Source organism: Triticum urartu, chromosome 2A, assembly GCF_056163025.1.
Source record: "Triticum urartu cultivar PI428250 chromosome 2A, HENAU_Tu73, whole genome shotgun sequence".
NCBI classification, from domain to species: domain Eukaryota; kingdom Viridiplantae; phylum Streptophyta; class Magnoliopsida; order Poales; family Poaceae; genus Triticum; species Triticum urartu.
This window is the reverse complement of record NC_141874.1, coordinates 523511397-523530755: the sequence shown is the minus strand read 5'-3', so window position 1 is coordinate 523530755 and position 19359 is coordinate 523511397. Positions and strand designations below refer to the sequence as shown.

The 19359-nt window shown below is 50.0% G+C and overlaps 2 protein-coding genes and 1 long non-coding RNA gene across 3 annotated transcripts; 2 read left to right on the top strand and 1 right to left on the bottom strand.

Moving 5' to 3' along the window:
* The first annotated feature begins 12202 nt into the window (after positions 1 to 12202).
* Positions 12203 to 15425, top strand: LOC147985722 (uncharacterized). The gene is made up of 2 exons (XM_087539926.1): positions 12203 to 13217; positions 15118 to 15425. Exons 1-2 carry the CDS (start codon positions 12279 to 12281, stop codon positions 15157 to 15159), a joined length of 981 nt encoding a protein of 326 aa, XP_087396052.1. The 5' UTR covers positions 12203 to 12278; the 3' UTR covers positions 15160 to 15425.
* Positions 13764 to 14999, bottom strand: LOC147985723 (uncharacterized). The gene has a single exon (XM_087539925.1). It carries the CDS (start codon positions 14997 to 14999, stop codon positions 13764 to 13766), a length of 1236 nt encoding a protein of 411 aa, XP_087396051.1.
* Positions 15426 to 15817: 392 nt separating the features above from the next.
* LOC125541750 (uncharacterized) lies at positions 15818 to 18664 on the top strand. Its single transcript, XR_007297640.2, has 2 exons — positions 15818 to 17320; positions 17404 to 18664. It is a non-coding gene; the product is annotated as an uncharacterized LOC125541750 (long non-coding RNA).
* Positions 18665 to 19359: the final 695 nt, after the last annotated feature.

Below are 19359 nucleotides of genomic sequence, written 5' to 3'. Positions count from 1 at the left end.
AATACCCAACACAACTTGGTAAGCAACTATGGTTGCAGCAATAATAAATCATACCTCTGATATAAAACATTGCTATTGGTTTACCAATTGTGATTTGAAGAAAAGGTGAAAACCCAACTTCCACCATGCCATGTTGGCATATATGATATAAAACCGGGTTGTGATGAACACCGGCCGATTGCTGGAGACAAAGTGTCAAAGCCAGACCAGTTTTGAGGGATGCCGGATTACCTTTAATTGTATACTTTAATAGAAGATCCATAAGCCATGCCGGGTTAAGAAACTCCGGTTTAACGTAGACCTCACGAAAAACAAAAAATTGGCAGAAAAAAGCAAACAAAAAACTGTAGTTGAGGCTTTTCGAGGGCTGCCAGGCCCAAATCGAGGCTTTTCATGGGCTGCCAGGCCACTGAGTTAAACCATTTTGGCAAAGCCTTTTAAGATGGCCCTCCAACTAACCAATCATTGTTTTAACTTTGACAAGTTCAGGGTCTCAATGAGAGTAACTGTCAAACGTTCGACGGGTCATGCCAGGATTACCTGGATAGGAGTGGCTTACTTGATGAAGGCAGGTTAACCCGGGGTTTTTGGTGAATACACCAGGCTTCCAAGCCGTGGGTCGATACCCAGCTACAAGGGTCCTTTCAAACTCTTTGGTATTTGACGCAAGGAGCCCCCAAGTAACTTTGTGAGCTGTGCTCAATGAGTGCCTATGTTTGAGTTGTGCGTAGCAACAAGACTCTCTTTGGCCCCTTGGGTGTGAAGCTCCCAAGCTTTGTTGTGGCGTGATAGCTGCATCAGGAGGGTAGTAACGCTATGTTCTCTTTGGTGAATACACCTATGTTTGAATAGGAAGCCCCCATGTTAACAGATATTTGAAGAATAAGAAAACAGCGGAGGCCCTGCTTGATAGCAAGGATGTCGGTTTATTATATTAATCATAATATATACATTGTTGAAATATGTACATATGAAAAGCATGTGGCTTCAAGTGTAATAAGGCCGTAGGAGAGCTATGTTCCATGGCCGCCGGGTCTCCTCCTCAGAGCTACGTGAGTCTTCTCAAACGTCAATGAGGTAGTATGATCCGTTGTGCGGATTTTTGCTGACCACAAAAGGCCCTTCCCAAGGTGGGGATAACTTATGCATATCAGTCTGGTCTTGAATGAGCCGAAGTACCAAATCGCCTTCTTGAAAGGTTCTTGTCTTAACCCGGCGGCTGTGGTAACGCCGCAGGTCTTGCTGATAAACCGCCGACTGAGCCAAAGCCATGTCTCGCTTCTCATCTAACAGGTCCAGTGCCTCTTGGCGTGCTTGCTCGTTATCCACTTCAACATAATTCGCGACCCGGGGCAAGTCATGATGAATATCACTTGGGAGGACAGCCTCAGCCCCATAAACCAGGAAAAAGGGTGTATATCCCGTAGATCGGTTTGGGGTGGTATTTATGCTCCATAACACAGATGGTAATTCCTCCACCCAACAACCCGGCGTCCGCTTCAAAGGGACCATGAGCCGAGGCTTGATACCCTTCAGGATTTCTTGATTCACCCTCTCAGCTTGACCATTGGACTGGGGGTGAGCCACGGACGCTACATCAAGCCGGATGTGCTCTCGTTGGCAGAACTCCTCCATCTCACCTTTAGAAAGGTTCGTACCATTATCTGTGATGATGCTATGTGGGAAACCGAAACGGAAAATGATCTTTTTGAGAAATTGAACCGCCGTGGCTGCATCACATTTACTGACGGGCTCCGCTTCAACCCATTTGGTGAACTTGTCAACCGCCACCAACAGGTGGGTCTTCTTGTCCTTAGAATGCTTAAAGGGTCCAACCATATCAAGCCCCCAAGTAGCAAACGGCCAAGTGATGGGGATCATGCGTAACTCCTGAGCAGGAACATGAGCATGACGTGAAAATTTCTGACAAGCGTCACACCGCTTTACCAAGTCTTCCGCATCAGAATGAGCTGTCAACCAGTAGAACCCGTGTTGGAAAGCCTTAGCAACCAAGGACTTTGAGCTGGCATGGTGACCGCAATCCCCTTCATGGATTTCCCGTAGAATCTCTTGTCCTTCTTCAGGAGAAACACAACATTGGAATACGCCTGAAACACTAGAACGGTGCAACTCGCCATTGTGAACAACCATAGACTTGGACCGCCGGACTATCTGCCTGGCAAAAAGTTCGTCTTCTGGTAATTCGCCCCGGTTCAGATACGCCAAATATGGAACCGTCCAATCCGGAGTGGCATGTAAAACAGTTACCAACTGGGCCTCCGGATCAGGAACAGCTAAATCCTCCTCTGTAGGCAACTTGACAGACGGGTTATGCAAGATATCTAGAAAGGTATTAGGTGGTACCGGTTTACGCTGAGATCCCAGTCGGCTTAGAGCATCTGCTGCTTCATTCTTGCGCCGGTCGATGTACTCCACCTGATAACCCTTAAAGTGACCTGCTACAATATCCACCTCGCGCCTATAAGCCGCCATGAGCGGGTCTTTAGAATCCCAAGTACCAAAAACTTGCTGAGCCACCAGATCAGAATCTCCAAAGCATCGAACCTGGCTTAAGTTCATTTCCTTAGCTACACGAAGACCGTGGAGCAAGGCCTCGTACTCCGCTGCATTGTTAGTACAAGGAAACATTAAGTGGAGAACATAACAAATCTTATCTCCTCGAGGGGAAGTGAGGACAACTCCAGCCCCCGAGCCTTCCAGCTGCCTGTATCCATCAAAGTGAATGGTCCAGTATGTATTATCCGGTTTGTCTTCTGGTGCCTGTAACTCGGTCCAATCATTGATGAAGTCCACAAGCGCCTGAGATTTGATGGCTGTTCAGGGTGTATACTTCAAACTATGGGGACTGAGCTCGATCGCCACTTCGCAACCCGGCTAGTTGCCTCTCTATTCTGGATTATATCACCCAAGGGAGCAGAACTAACCACTGTAATAGGATGGCCTTGAAAATATTGCTTGAGTTTCCTACTTGCCATGAAAACTCCATACACTAGCTTCTTCCAATGCGGATATCTTTGCTTTGATTCGATCAGTACTTCACTGATATAATAAACTGGTCGTTGAACCGGATATTCTTTCCCAGACTCCTTACGCTCAACCACAATCGCCACACTAACCGCTCGGGCATTGGCAGCCATGTACAACAGTAGAGGTTCATTATCAATTGGAGCAGCGAGGACTGGCGGTTCAGCTAGCTGCCGCTTCAACTCTTTGAATGCCGTGTCTGCGGCGTCACTCCAGACGAATTTATCTGTTTTCTTCAACATCTGATACAGGGGAATCGCCTTCTCTCCCAAACGGCTGATAAATCGGCTGAGGGCTGCAATCCGGTCCGCCAGACGCTGAACGTCATTGATACATGCCGGTTTAGCCAAGGATGTGATTGCTTTGATCTTTTCCGGATTTGCCTCAATACCTCTGTTAGACACAAGAAAACCCAAGAGTTTGCCTGCTGGAACACCAAAAACACATTTGTCCGGGTTGAGCATCATTTTGTAAACCTGAAGATTGTCAAACGTCACTTTGAGATCATTTATCAGGGTTTCCTGCTTTCTGGATTTCACCACAGTGTCATCCACATAGGCATGAACATTACGCCCGATCTGCTTGTGAAGACAATTTTGCACACAACGCTGGTAGGTTGCTTGGGCACTCTTGAGCCCAAAGGGCATAGAAACATAGCAGAAGGCTCCAAAGGGAGTGATGAAGGCTGTCTTCTCCTGGTCCTTAACTGCCATCTTAATCTGATGATAACCTGAATAAGCATCCAGGAAACTCAGGCGCTCACAACCCGCCGTTGCATCAATGATCTGATCAATACGCGGGAGAGCGAAAGGATCTGCCGGGCAAGCTTTATTCAAATCAGTGTAGTCTACACACATACGCCAAGTGCCATTTTTCTTAAGAACAAGCACTGGATTAGCCAACCATTCGGGATGAAACACTTCGACAATAAACCCAGCCGCCAGTAGCCGGGCTACCTCTTCGCCGATGGCCTTGCGTCTTTCTTCGTTAAAGCGGCGAAGGTACTGCTTGACCGGCTTAAACTTAGGATCAATATTTAGGGTGTGCTCAGCGAGTTCCCTCGGTACACCTGGCATGTCAGAAGGTTTCCATGCGAAGATGTCCCGGTTCTCACGGATGAACTCGATGAGCGCGCTTTCCTATTTCGGATCCAGATTTGTACTGATACTAAACTGCTTGGATGAATCACCAGGGACGAAGTCAACGAGTTTAGTCTCATTAGCCGGTTTGAACGTGAGGGCCGGGTCATGCTCCGTCGTAGGCTTCTTCAGGGGGGTCATGTCCGCTGGATCAACATTGTCTTTATAGAATTTCAGCTCCTCTGTTGCACAAACCGATTCAGCATAGGCCGCTTCACCTTCCTCGCAATCCAAGGCAATCTTTCGACTCCCATGTACTGTGATTTTCCCCTTATGACCTGGCATCTTGAGCTGTAGATAGACATAACAGGGCCTCGCCATGAATTTCACGTAAGCCGGCCGTCCATATAGCGCGTGGTATGGACTCTGGATTTTCACCACTTCAAAGGTCAAAGTCTCAGACCTGGAATCAAACTCATCTCCAAACACAACTTCCAAAGCAATATTTCCCACAGGGTAGGCCGACTTACCTGGTACCACACCATGAAAGATAGTGTTTGACAGTTTAAGATTCTTATCCGTCAAACCCATGCGACGGAAAGTCTCATAGTACAGGATGTTGATACTGCTCCCTCCATCCATCAGAACCTTGGTAAACTTATAGCCTCCCACCTGAGGCGCTACCACCAAGGCTAGTTGTCCCGGATTGTCAACCCGGGGCGGGTGATCCTCCCTGCTCCACACAATAGGCTGCTCCGACCATCGTAGATAATGTGGTATAGCCGGTTCAACAGTATTGACTGCCCTCTTGTGAAGTTTCTGATCCTGCTTGCACAAGCTGGTAGTGAACACATGATATTGTCCGTTGTTCAACTGCTTGGGGTGACCTGACTGCTGCTGATTCCCTTGGTTATTCTGCTGGTTATTACCATGGTTGTTCTGATGGCCCTGGTTGTTCTGAAATCCAGAGCTTGAATCGCCGCCCCCATGGAAACCTGGGCCTGAACCGCCGGGTGGATCCTGATCATACCGGTATAAATCAGAATTTTTGAACTCCCTCATTATGTGACAATCTTTCCAAAGATGTGTGGCAGGGGCCTCCTTGGTTCCATGCTTCGGGTAGGGCTGGTTTAACAAACGCTCCAGATTCATGCCGCGCTGGGGCGGTTTACCTTTGCGACGCTGCATATTTGTGTTAGCCACCAAATCTGAATTATCTGCTTTACGCTTACTGTTATTCCCATGGCCCCCTTGGTTGTGGTGCTGCCCTTTTGCACCGCCGTTCTTCTTTCCCTTCTCCGGTTTGTCCTCCTCTGAATCCGGATCCTTGGTATTATCTGAATCGGCATACTTAACTAAAGCGGCCATGAGTGTTGACATGTCATTGCAATGACGTTTGAGCCTTCCCAACTTCTGTTTCAATGGCTTAAAACGGCAATTGCCCTCCAACGTTAATACCGCGGTATCTGCATTAATATGATATGACGAATGCAAAATCGTTGAGACTCGTTTAACCCAATGGATCGTGGACTCCCCTTCCTCTTGGACACAAGCGGCCAGATCCACAATTGACATCGGCTGCTTGCACGTATCCTTGAAGTTCTGGATAAACCGGCGCTTTAATTCGGCCCATGAGTCGATAGAGTTGGTTGGCAAGCTCTTCAACCAGGTGCGAGCTGTTCCTTCCAGCATCATGGTGAAATATTTAGCACAAACCGCCTCATCCACATCTAACATCTCCATTGCCATCTCATAGCTCTCCACCCACGCCTCTGGCTGCAACTCGGCGGTGTAATTTGGTACCTTACGAGGTCCCTTGAAATCCTTGGGCAATCGCACATTACGCAGTGCGGGAGTTAAACATGGTACTCCTAGGGAACTGAACATTACCCCTGGCTCCACGGAGGCAGTGGGGTGAACCGGAGTATGATGTCGTGCTTCGTGTCGAGCTATCAACTCGGCCCCCCGTCGTGCACGGTCGTGGTCCACAACATCTTGCGCATTAGCACCTCCCCCGTCCGGGTTGTTCTCCCGCGGCGAATTTCGGTGGCGTGCGCTACTGGATACGGCCGGTTCGTCCTCCACGTGTCTGCTATAACTCCGGCTTGGACAGGGAGTGGAATGAATCCTCTCACGGCTGTGTGAATACGCTTGCTGTTGATTCAGTGTTGTCTAAAGGAGATCCCTGGCCCGACGCGCTTCCACCGCAATTGGTGTTTCGCCGTCGGTTGGGAGAGCCGCCAGGCGTGAAGCGGCGGCCACAATATTATACAACGGGTTGGAATAATGCCCAGGCGGCATTGATAATACAACGTTGTTCTGGCGAGGCAGGTTTGTTGCGCGTGGCTGAACCGGCGCTCCTGCTTCTGGTGCCCCCGCCCGGTTTGGCGCGGGTTGGTTACCAGCTCCTGCACCTGGCGTGTTGAAAAGATTTTGCAGCTCATAAACCGACGGGAGACGTGATCGGTACCTTCTTCTCATGACCTCTTCTGAAGCATTCTGATCTAGTCTAATCCGGTAAGCCTGTGCTTCCAACTCGGCCCGCTCTGTGGCCATCCTGGCGTTCTCTGCTGCCAGGTCCGCTTTAGCCTGGGCTATCTGATCTTTCACTTTTAGAATCTCCGCATCGTGCTGATCCCTGGCTGCTGCGTCTACCTCTGCGGACATCAGTGCCGCTAGAGCATCGAACAAATCAGACAAGACTTGGGCCGGAGGCGGCGCCGAGCTTCCTGCACCTACTGGCATGGCCGTCGTTGAACCGGAGAGTACCGCTGCAGCGGTAGATGAATGAGGCGCCGGTCGTGTGCCGGCCATGAAGACAGCGGCCCAGTTTGGCAGACCGGGGGAATCCGGAATACTGTTGCCCTCAGATCCTTTCTCAATCCGACCGTCGTACAACTGGTAAAGCGATTCGGTTTCTCCGGAAGACTCGTCATCACTGCGGACTACGGTTTCTCCATCGGAGATCGGTTCCTCCTCATAACCCGAACCGTGGACGACACCCACGAAAACATGCCTGGCCTCAGGCTGAAGTGAAGAACTTGCATGCCGAGCCGTCACGATGATGTCGGTGCAGGTGTCCGGCTCGGGGGCTGGTTCGCCGATCTTGCCGATGAAGACGTGAATCCCACCAAAGGGGACTCAGTACCCGTATTCGATTGAATTAGCCTCGGGACCCCATCCTGCGTTGTCGATGTAGAGCTTGCCGCGGCGACTCTTCGTCATCCGACCCACAGCGTATCCCCTCCGTCCATCGAAGTTGCCCTTCAAGAACTCGAAACCATCGTGCGATGGCCCCACGGTGGGCGCCAACTGTCGTGGAATTGTCACAGCAGATGTCCTCATGGAAGGACTTAGTCGTGGAGCCATCACTATTGGTTATCTTGAAGGGGTTAAACCGGACAAAGGGACACGAGAGTTTATGCTAGTTCGGCCCCTTCAATGAAGGTAAAAGCCTACGTCTAGTTGTGATTGGTATTGCTGGGGTTTCGAAGACCAGGGAGCGAATCCGCTTAGTCTGGCTTCGAGTTGTTGTTTTTTCTGTCCCTGAACCGCCGCCGGGTCACCCCTTTATATATTCAGGAGGATCCCGGCCGGTCTACAGAGTCCCGAGGCTGGCTCATACAAGTGTCTGCCTCGGTCTCTTCTTTCTTATCTTACAATGCAAGTTTATACAATCATGGTGGTTTACTATCATGGGCCCTAAACCGCCTGTGGGCTCTGGGCCTCTAAGCTTCATCCGTAAAGTGCCATCTTCCGGGTTTCCTTGGGCTTCAGTATAAATGAAGGTGAACCGGCCCCTCCTGGGCGGTTTACCCTCAGTGGTTATATCCTCAACAGACGGCGAATCACCAGTGGCGATTGAGACACGATGGGCCAGAGAGCTCCTTCGGACAACTTTAAACCAGCAGCAGGCTTATTCGCATAGTCGTGAGAGGATTCACTCCACCCACCGCCCAAGTCGGAGCTATAGCAGGCACGTTGAGGACGAACCGGCCATGTCGAGCAGTGCACGTCACCGTAACTCGCCGCGAGGGCATAACCCGGCAGGTGGTGGTGCTAATGCGCAGGATGTAGTGGATCATGGTCGTGCACGCCGAGAAGCCGAGTTAGCAGCTCTGCATGTAGCTCGTCAACCTACTCCGGTTCGCCCTACCGCTTCAGTGGAGCCAGGCGTGGTCTTCAGTTCTTTAGGGGTGTCGTGTCTTACCCCCGCTTTGCGTAATGTACGACTGCCCAAGGATTTTAAAGGCCCTCGTAAGGTGCCCAATTATACCACCGATTTGCAACCAGAGTTGTCGTGGAATTAACACGTCAGATGTCCTTAGTGTGAGGACTTAGTCGTGAGGCCAACGCATCTATGTGGTAGCTTGAGAGGGGTTGAGCGGAATCGAGAGACGCAACACAAGACAAGGGTTTAGATAGCTTCGGGCCCCAGGAAACATCATCCGGTAACAACCCTACATGTTGTTTGAGGCTAGATCTCATTATCATCACGAGGGAGTCGCCGTAAACCGGCTCTCCTCTAGTTGTGTCTAGCCCTAGAGATTGTTTCTTCTTGCTTGTCCCCCTTTGAGGAGCCCTGCCCCTCCTTATATATGTTGAAGGGGCGGGTTACATGTGGAGTCCAACTCGGACTTTAACTTAAACTATTTTGACTTCCTTTCTTGGGCTTCTTAACGTCTGCCAGTTTAACATTGTCTGTCGGTTTAACATTGTCTGCCGGTTTAACATTGTTTGCCGGTTTAACATTGTCTGCCGGTTTAACATTGTCTTAGCCATCTGTCTTGACTCTCTATCTTAACTCTCCGCCGGTTTACCATCCGCCGGTTTACCAAGTCCCGGCCGGTTTACAACTCCAGCCGGGTCATACCGCGGGGTATATCCCCGACATTAGCCCCCAGTTTAATTTGGATTTATCCATGTTAAACTGATCCTGAGCATCTTTAAATCCTTGTCATTTCCTTGTAGAAAATCTGGGTTAATAGGCCAGCTTCATAATCAATTTGCTGATATTGGTTTGTCACAGAGAAATATTGTGAAGAATAACTCCTTTGACTTCAGCTCCCAATGCTTAACAAAAATATTGGCCTTTGAAATACTCATTTGATCTTCAGCCGGTTTAAGAATGTAGAACTTGCCGGTTTAAGAATGTAGAACATTGCCGGTTTAAGAATTGAACTTGCCGGTTTATCATTTCCGGTTTATAAATATTAATGGCACCGGGTCATAATTGTAGTTAACATCAAGTTAGAAAATATACCTCTTATATGCCTATCACTTGTAGCCCCCATGTCTTAAGAAGGTAGCATAGCAACAGCTTAAGACTTGCTTCAATATGAATATCACAAGCTTGAAGAAATCTGGGTTGTTCATCTCAATCAGCAGTCAGAACTGAGTATTCCACATATGTAGCCCCCAAGTGACGAGTTGTCATGCTTGCAGCAACATGGGACTTGAAATTGCCTTATGCTCATAAAAACTTCAACTAGTGTAGCCCCCAAGGGCCGGGTCATTATTCAATAATGAGCAGGGACTTTGTAAATATAATCATGTAAACTTTAACAGCAACGTGTAGCCCCCAAGGGCCGGCTCAGTAAGATAATATTGAGCTGGGACTTTGATATATACTTCAATGAAAATAACATCATATGATGTAACCCCCATCATGGGGCTTGAATCCATGTCCACAAGGTTAAGAGCCTTGTGCTTTACCAACTGAGCAGTGGACCCTTCAATGATAAATGAAAATTTGTGTACCTTGAATTGTTGACAAGAGCAATTGGTAGCCTCCAAGGGCCGGCTCATTATGATGTGATGAGTCGGGTCTTCAATGAGGTGAGCAAAAAATGACTTTGCATTAGCCCCCAAGTGTCATGGTGCATGCTTGCAGCGACATGAGACTTGTGTATTTGATGTAATTTCAACTGAAATATGTAGCCCCCAAGTGCCGGGTCGTAAGCCTGCAGCAACTCGGGACTATTCCTTCAATTGTAGAATAAATCATATCTATTGATAATATGATAGCCATTGCGCAAAAGCGACTTTGGAAACATTAATCATAATACTGGTTATTGATAACCATAATTAAAATCCAGCCATGTCGGCTATTTGAATAATATACCCAATGATTTATAAGCGCATAATTCTAATGGCGCAATCGAAATATACTGGCGACTTATAGTCCAAAGCCAGGTCGGGTCAATAAACACCGGATTATAAGTGATTATGTACTGACAACTTGTAGTTAAAAGTCGAGCCGGGTTAACGAACACCGGGTTAATTTGATGACTAATAGTCATGCCGGGTCAATAGACACCGGTTCAACATAAAATTTATCAAAAGAGAAAAATCTTGACAAAGGCAAATAAAACCGTGTAGTCGAGGCTTTTCAAGGGCTGCCAGGCCCAAATTCGAGGCTTTTCATGGGCTGCCAGGCCGCTGAGTTAAACCATTTGACAAAGCCTTTTAAGATGGGCCTCCAACTAACCAATCGTCGTTTTAACTTTGACAAGTTCAGGGTCTGTATAAGAGTAACTTGTCAAACGTTCGACGGGGTCATGTCAGGATTACCTGGATAGGAGTGGCTTACTTGATGAAGGCAGGTTAACCCGAGGTTTTAGGTGAATACACCAGGCTTCCAAGCCGTGGGTCGATACCCAATTACAAGGGTCCTTTCAAACTCTTTGTTACTTTACACAAAGAGCCCCCAAGTAACTTTGTGAGCTGTGCTCAATGGGTGCCTATGTTTGAGTTGTGCGTAGCAACAAGACTCTCTTTGGCCCCTTGGGTGTGAAGCTCCCAAGCTTTGTTGTGGTGTGATAGCCGGATTAATGGACAGGACTCCGCTTTGCAAGCAGAAGCCCCCATGTGATATATTTCTGAGCTGTGCTCGCCGGGTGCCTATGTTTGAGTTGTGGTGTGCAACAAATTCTCTTTGGCCCCTTTAATATTTTCTGAGGACTCGAACTTGCGAGAGATTTTTTTAACCGAAAATCCTTAAACCGGATATTGAGAGCTTCAAAGCTTTGTGGGAGAGAGCTTTCCCTTGAACTGGATTTTAAACCGGAATCTTTCTTTTTAAGCCGGAAATTTTCTGACGGCCTTTAAATTTGCACCAATACGATGGTTTAGGGTCCTGCATTAGATAACTTTGCAAGCCGGAGTAATTGCTTTTTTAAAGAAAGCAATATAATATAAACATATACTAGATGGATTTCACCTGATATGTTAGGCCATAAATTATCCACCGCAGAGCTGATCATCACCATGGTGAAGGTATGTATCCATCGAGCATCACGACACGGACAAGCACTAGTGAAAAAGTGATGTTGGCGTGCACCCATTACGCGACACCCCCTTTTTTAAGGAATAATGGTCCTGCAGAAAATATTATAGACCAAGTAATTGTTTCTTGACAAAAACAATATATGCTAAGAAAATAAACTCTAGATGGATATCACCTGATTCATCCTTGATGAGTCGTATATAACACTCATGTATCTCCAGTTATTTTGCTGGTGTTTGAGACCATAATCATCATAATGACGGTTTAGCAATGAGGTAAAACAAGTGCAACATGCCAGCGGTTTATGACAGCAGCAGAGGGGCCCGGTGGCGTGTAACAGAGGCAAGTCCGGTTTCAAGGCTGCAGGTGCGACCCCCACTGTTTTGGTTGGGTTGACAAGTCAACATCTAGATAAAGTAATATCCTGATATTTTCGTCGGATGAAACGTGAACATGTAGCCTTATCCTCACGTGGAGTAGTACTCCCTCCATTCCGTTTTATAGTGCGTATAAGTTTTTGACAAAAATTCCACAATGTAGTGCGTATCTCCTTTCTCGAGCGATTTTGGACGAAAATGCCCCCCACCTAATCGAACAGCCAGCGCCCCACCCAGCCCACCGCATCGCTCGCCTCTCTCTCTCTCCCTTATCTCTTTCTTCTCGCTGCTTTCCCCACCTCCCTCCCCACCTCGCTGATCCCCACCGATCTCCCTTCTTCCTCGCTGATCCCCATCAATCCCCACCTCCCTTGCTGATCCCCAACTCCCACAACGCTTCCTCTCCTTCTCTCATCGATCTTCTCCGCTTCACATCAGTAGCCGTCCAACAGATCTGGGCCGAGAGGTGTGGCGGAGGCGGCGGTCTTCATGGGCGGAGGAGTTGAGGGAGAGGTGAGGAGGAAGGTCCTGGCTCTGTTGAAGGAGGCAAAGGTGGCAATACAGCAAATTGAGCTGTTGCTAGGCAAGATGCCCAAGCTGGACGGACGAGTTGCTCAACGATTTGGCAAGCGGCAGCGGGAATTCGAAGACACCGAGGGGGAAGAAGAGGAGGAGGTCCCTGGCGAGGGCTGCGCTGGAGACTGGCTGGATGCCCTCAGTAAGGAGGACCTGCTGGAGTACGTCAACGGATTTGATGTCAGCCACACCAACCAAGGTTCGCTTGTGACCCAGGATGCCGATGTCGGCGTCTGTGTAGAAGATGCCTCACCCATGCCGCTCAGTTTCATTCAACAAGGTGTGCATGTCCTTGGCGGCTGCCCAAGTACAGGAACAGGATGCATGTACGGGAACAAGCTCAGTTGTTGCCCAAGTAATGGCGTGCATGTCCTTAGTACATCGAGCTTGCCCATCTTGGCCGGAAAAGAAGTGTCACCCGAGGATGCTGAGACCCAGGACGGCAAAGAGGTGTTGCCCGAGGACACCGAGACTGACGGCGTCGGAGAGTTGCTGCCCAAGGACGCCGAGACAGACGGTGTCGGAGAGTTGCTGCCCGAGGGCGCCGAGACCAACGGCGGAGACGTGTTACCTATGGACGCCGAGGCCGACGATGACTTAGAGTTGCTGCCCGGGGATGCCGAGAGTGACGACCGTGAGGAGGTGTTGCCCGAGGACGCTGAGACCGGCGACGGCGTAGATGTGGTGCCTGAGGATGCCCAGAGTGACGACGGCGTAGAGGTGTCGCCCGAGGACGCCGAGACCGACGACGGTGAAGAGGTGCCGCCCGAGGATGCCGAGACCGATGTATTATTTGTGCCTGACTCCATGCCCGCTCACGGAGGTGACTCGCTCGATGAACGAACAATGGAGGTAAGGGATAGTATGCTCAGGTTATTAATTCCTGGTTATCTGATGTGAGTGTGTTCACCTCAAATTTGGTTGCATGCATGGACATGGTGATATGATGTGATGAGTATTTTGTTTGAAAAGTTGGTGTTGTGTAGTTTCTCAAGTGAATGTAGATAGTGTCCTCAGTAGCACGAATTGTCCTATGATGTGTATTTTTCTTATTGTCAAATGAATGCTGATAATCAGATTTCATTCACTTGCTTGCATGGACCATGACCAGAACAAATTACTCATTTTTGCTTGGTGGTTAGCTCAGTTTCATGCATGGTAATTATCATTGATCAACTAAACAAAAAACACGTCCATAATACATTGATTAATATGTCCAGATTACATTGATCATTTGAACCCAAAATATGCCCAGATTGCTAGTATGATCAAGTGAACCCAAAATATGTCCAGATTCATTGATCATTTCTTGCCAAAATATGTCCAGACTACATTGATCCATTGAACCCAAACTATGTCCAGATTGCAAACAGCTGCATGCATAGACAATGACCATGTCTAGATGGTGGCATTTAGGAACTCAATTGCGGCATTTACAATTGCTGGATCACATGGTAACCTAGGAGGGAGAAGACCAGCTCCTGCTAGAGCCATCTTTCTCATGTGTGGAACCTTGTAGTGTTGGCTGCCATTAAGTTTGAGTATCTCCCGCATACAGGACTGCAAAGTGAGGAAGATGCGGTTGCTCCTCTCAGGGGGGTACTCTCCATATGCTTGGAGCACCTTGGCAACAATGTCATCTAGTGAACCTGGGAACAACTTCTGAAATAAAGCTTGTAGGGCTGCAAAAAAACCTAGGTCCAATATGTTCAGATCGGGAGAATTTGGTGGTTGGCACATCAACGTAATGTTCCATCCATCTGCCATTGCGGCTGCACAAAACATAGGATCATTGACGGGAATATGAGTTTTGGCGTTGTCCTGTTGTATGATTATAGGATAACCGCGTTCCGAAGCAGGCCACTTCTCCTTAATGGCAGGCAGAAGTTTGTTCACCATGTAATCTTGGCTAACTTTCCTTGTCACCGCCGGCAACACCTTAGTAACAATTGTTCCCGCATCGCGGTTCTTGCTATCCCTCTTAGCCTCCTCTAGGAATGTAAAAGGCCATATGCCAATCTTGCCATCAAATGTCATGTTGCCATCATCATCATATCGAGGCCTCGCCACCGCAGCAAGGAACATCACTTTTTCAATGTAATTCTTGTTTTGTGTGGTACGCTTCGGATCTTCCTCATTGAGACCCAAATAGAATTTTTGATTCTTCCGAGTGCGATAGAACCACTTCTCATCTATGTGGATGACATTGTACATTCCATCAAATGTTGGCTGTTGTGGGATGCTTAGTGGCTGAAACATAGACAAACAAAACTTAACCCTAGCCCTCTTGTTTTCTTCTGTCAATGTTGATTTGATGGCATTAGAATGCCGCCTGAGTCTGCCCTCCTTCAAACGCCTGAATAAGGTAGTCTTTGCCATGTTCAACTCATTAGCAAGATCTTGGAGACTTGTTCTTTTTCTTAGATCAATATCCTTTATAGCATCTTCATTGAAAGCAATCCTCTTGCGGCCACAATTCTGGGTCCTCTTGCTCAAGACTCCCTGGAATCCACCAGCCTTCTTTCCCTCCAGCCATCTCAGTTGTATAGTTCGCAAAGGAATGTTTGTTTCTTCGGCAATAGCTTTAGTAATTCCATGATTCAGTTTACCCAAAGAAGACCTCTCCAAGATCATGGCAAATAGATTTTGCTTTTCTTCATCTTTGTACTGCCTTCTCTTTTTCTTGCCTTCATTTGCAAATAAGTGGCATCATACATTTATTACATTGCTAACTATATGAACAATCATGCAGGAACCAGTACATGTATGCATGAAGCAGTACAAGCATGCATGATCCAGTATACATGACCACTATAAGCATGCATGAACCAGTATCCATGAACCAGCACACATGCATGCATGAACCAGTACATGCATGAATGATCCAGAATCCATGAAGCAGTACGCATGTATGCGATCAGTGCAAGCATGCATGATCCACAATGCATAGCACACATGTATGCATGAACCAGTACAAGCATGCATACCAGCTGGAGCTGGATGTCCCTCGTCGTTTCCTTCAACATTTTCAGCATCAACTCCGGCGTCGACTACATCAAGTTCAACATTCAAGTCAATGCCAAGCATGCCATGTCCGCCGTCGTCGCCGCCGCTGCCGCCGCCGGACTCCACATTCAAGTCAATGCCAGTATCGACATGAACGGAAGGTTGGCCGAGGCCGGCGTCACCGAGTGGAGGTTGGCTAGCCTGCCACCTAACAATTGGTGATCTTCCAGTGAGTCCCAACCTCGTTCGTCCGCGTCCGCTCTGGCCATGACCGCGTCCACGGCTGGCGTCTCCGCGTCCACGGCCGGCATCTCCACGGCCGGCGCCTCCGCATCCACGGCCGGCGCCTCCGCGGTCGACGCCTACGCGTCCACGGCTGGCGTCTCTGCGGCCGGCGCCTCCGCGTCCACGGCCATGACCGCGTCCAGGGCTAGGCTCAGCTTCAGCATACACATGCTCGTGAGGTTCGTCCTCTGGCAAAATAAATCAACAAACCAAGGTGGTGAGCAAATGATCAGCAAGAAGACGAGAGCACCAACAAAAATATGAACCTCGGCAGGGAGAGAGGACGTACCTTCATCCGAGACAATCAGCTCCAGATCGTAGTCTAGCTCTCCGGCAAGACCGCCGTAGTCTTCTTGGACATCTTCCCAGTTGATCTGGTTGTTTAAATCTAACTGTGCCATTGCAGGATGAAGAACTAGAGAGAAATGAGATGCAGAGAGAAAAATGGTGTACTAGTACAGTCTTGGTCCGTCCTAGAGAGCTGATTCAAATTTGAAAAGGTTGAGCGGGCGTGGGTGGGGCTGGCCACGCAGACGTGGACGCGGGAATGCTGAACTTTTCCTCCAATTTCTCTCCGTGGCGGGATTACACGTGGCTGAGGTGATGTGCACATGGGGCTGGACAGAGTTAGTGGAGGGGTATATTAGACCAAAGTACATGTGCCAGCTCACTCATTGGTATTGCCGCTGGAAACTATACGCACTATAAAACGGAATGGAGGGAGTAGTAGCCGGCTCACAGTTATGCCACGGTAACATCAGTAACACATCCCTTTTACATTTCTCTTTTCTTCAGCTGGTATCCCTGTCTATTCTTTAACCAACAGGGGAGCGTATAGGAGCAGATCACCAGGGCCTGCAGCCTTCCAGGGCGGTTTGTCGCAGCAGCTCAAAGTAGCAATTTAAGGCGGACCGGAGCGGCATCTTTGCGCATGAAGGTGGAGCCACTTAACAGAGGCGAAGCGCGTGCGGGGGCAGCTCAAAGCGAGGCGAGGCCAAGCACGCTGCAGGCGGCTCGCGGTCGGCTTGCCGGTTCACGGCCGCGGGTCGACGGTGGCGTCTAGAGGAAGCTCGGACTTTGAGCGGAGGCGAGGCACAACAGCTCGACGTCAGCGGCACACCTACGGCGGGTTACGGGCGTGGCAGCCGGTCAAGTCCGCATCGGCGTGGCGGCTCAAAGCGAGTCGGGTCACAGCTGCGGGAGTGACACCGGTGCAGGCTGCAGCCCACGGGCAAGGGCGGCCCGAAGCCTGCTCCGGCAGGGGCCACGGCGGCTCTTAGCCATTGGGTGAGGCTGGAACGAGGCTCCAACGGGCAACGGCTCAAGGCAGAAGCCGGGTTGGTGGTAAGCGAGGCCGATTCCTTCAGTGACTCAGAGAGAGTGCGCCGGCTACGCTGCAGATTCCGAAGTACACCGGCGGCGGATTGGAGAAGCACCGGCGGGTTGAGGGCTGAAGCGTGGCAACTCAACAGGCGCGGGCGCCGGTAGGCACGGCGGATTAGATCAGCGGCGGTTCGATGCCGCTCCAGCAAGGACGGCGCAAGGCGGGTATAAACAGCTTGAAGGCGGCGCTTGATGCCAGCCGCAGGGGCGGAGACCAGCGGACCGGTCGTGATGCGATGGAGGACCACGACGGGTTGATGAGTCTGGAAAATCCATAACAAGTATGTTCTGTGTATCTGTTGAAAATGAAGTTTGCATCTCTTCGGCAATCACTTGATTTGACGCGGAGGATGTAAATATGCAGGATTCCCCGCATCAGGAGTAAGTAAAATCCGGTTCACGGGGCGCAGGTCGTACGAGAGGAGCCGAGGACGGCCGGGTTGCAGCAAGGACTCCGGCGGGGCGGTTCAGGGGCTGCGCAAGGGCGGCTCGACACCCGACAGCGGAGCGACGCGCTGGCGGCCCAGCGGCGAAGGCATGCTAGTGACAGCGGCTCGGAGCGATGCACTGGTGGCTCGGCAGCGACGGCTTTGATGGCGGACCCGGCGGCGGAGGCAGAGCGACACCAGGCAGCTTGCAGGAGCGGAAGCTCAAGACCGGGGCAAAGCTGCGGCCTTACGGCTGTTTGAGGTGGAGACGGCAGCTCGGAGTTGCGGTTGGAGGCGCGGCGGCTTGGCCAGGTGGTGTTGACGGTCGGAGCCAGCCACAACGGTTTCACAGCAGAGGCCAGCAGAACGGCTCGAGGCGGAGGCATCTTGGAGGTTCATGCCGAGCCCGCGGCGGTGACTTGGCAACGCGGAGATAGAGTCGGCCACTGAGGCGGCTTGAAGCCAAGTCAGAAGCAGAGCTCTTGGACGACTCGGATCAGGTGCAGCGAGCGACACCAAGGCGGATTCGGGAGAGAAGACGAGGTCAGTCACGGAGGCAACGCTCGAATCCGTAGTCGAGGTGGTGGAAAAAAGAGGCGCGGCCGTCCATGGAGTTGACCCGGCGAGGCGGAGGCAGGCCTGCTCTAGTACTCTACATCGGGAGCGCTTTGGAAACGGCTGAAGGTGAAGATGGCAGAGGCCGGTTTACAAGCGGAGGCGACCGCAGCTCGGAGTAGTCGAGCGCAACCGCAGTGGAGACGGGCAGCCGCTGGAGAGACGGCCAGCGGCAGGAGGCGTCCCAGAGGCAGACCGCGGCGATGACTCGGACTGACGCGAAGCACCGGTTCCATCAAGCGAGGTGGCCAGTTGTTCCTCGGCGAGGCGGAGATCCGATGCGAGGAGCCGGCTCTGGGCGACGAGGCGGAGCCACGCTTCGATTGACAAAATCCACGTCCACCTCCTCCAGTTTTTTTAGAAGTACGTCAGCACCTGGTTGATTTGATTTTTCCTCCTAGAATTCTGTTCCTTTGGTTGGTGTACCCAAAAAATCTTTCCAGCACCTTCACGTAAGTACCAAGTCAGCCACTAGTACGTAGTAGTATCAGTACTTAATACTGACCCGATTTGATGGTATATACAATGTGTAATGATAGTAGCAGGGTAGCAGCTTTGGAACATTGAAGCGAATCTTGAGTCCGGCTCGGTCTTCCCGGTCCGCACCGGCGGAAATTGTATTTACTCGGACTGGCGGATCGACAGATTGTGTGGCGGCGCACACGGAACCCTAATTTCTTTGACCCAAAACCTCGTAGGCAGGTTATCCTACGCGATTCTTCCTCGCCGATTCTTCATCCGGCTAATCATGAACTTCTTGATCCCTGAGAGAAAATCCCTCCAAAAACATAACACCATCATACGCGAGCCCCACGGTGGGCGCCAACTGTCGTGGAATTAACACGTCAGATGTCCTTAGTGTGAGGACTTAGTCGCGAGGCCAACGCATCTATGTGGTAGCTTGAGAGGGGTTGAGCGGAATCGAGAGATGCAACACAAGACAAGGGTTTAGACAGCTTCGGGCCCCGGAAAACATCATCCGGTAACAACCCTACATGTTGTTTGAGGCTAGATCTCATTATCATCACGAGGGAGTCGCCGTAAACCGGCTCTCCTCTAGTTGTGTCTAGCCGTAGAGATTGTTTCTTCTTGCTTGTCCCCCTTTGAGGAGCCCTGCCCCTCCTTATATATGTTGAAGGGGCGGGTTACATGTGGAGTCCAACTCGGACTTTAACTTAAACTATTTTGACTTCCTTTCTTGGGCTTCTTAACGTCTGCCGGTTTAACATTGTCTGCCGGTTTAACATTGTTTGCCGGTTTAACATTGTCTGCCGGTT

Bases quoted from the DNA above. Each gene is read 5' to 3' on its own strand.
- LOC147985723 (XM_087539925.1), bottom strand. From the start codon at position 14,999: ATGATCTTGGAGAGGTCTTCTTTGGGTAAACTGAATCATGGAATTACT.
- LOC147985722 (XM_087539926.1), top strand. From the start codon at position 12,279: ATGGGCGGAGGAGTTGAGGGAGAGGTGAGGAGGAAGGTCCTGGCTCTG. The intron at 13,218-15,117 runs GTAAGGGATAGT...ACAATCATGCAG, and splicing joins TCGATGAACGAACAATGGAG to GAACCAGTACATGTATGCAT.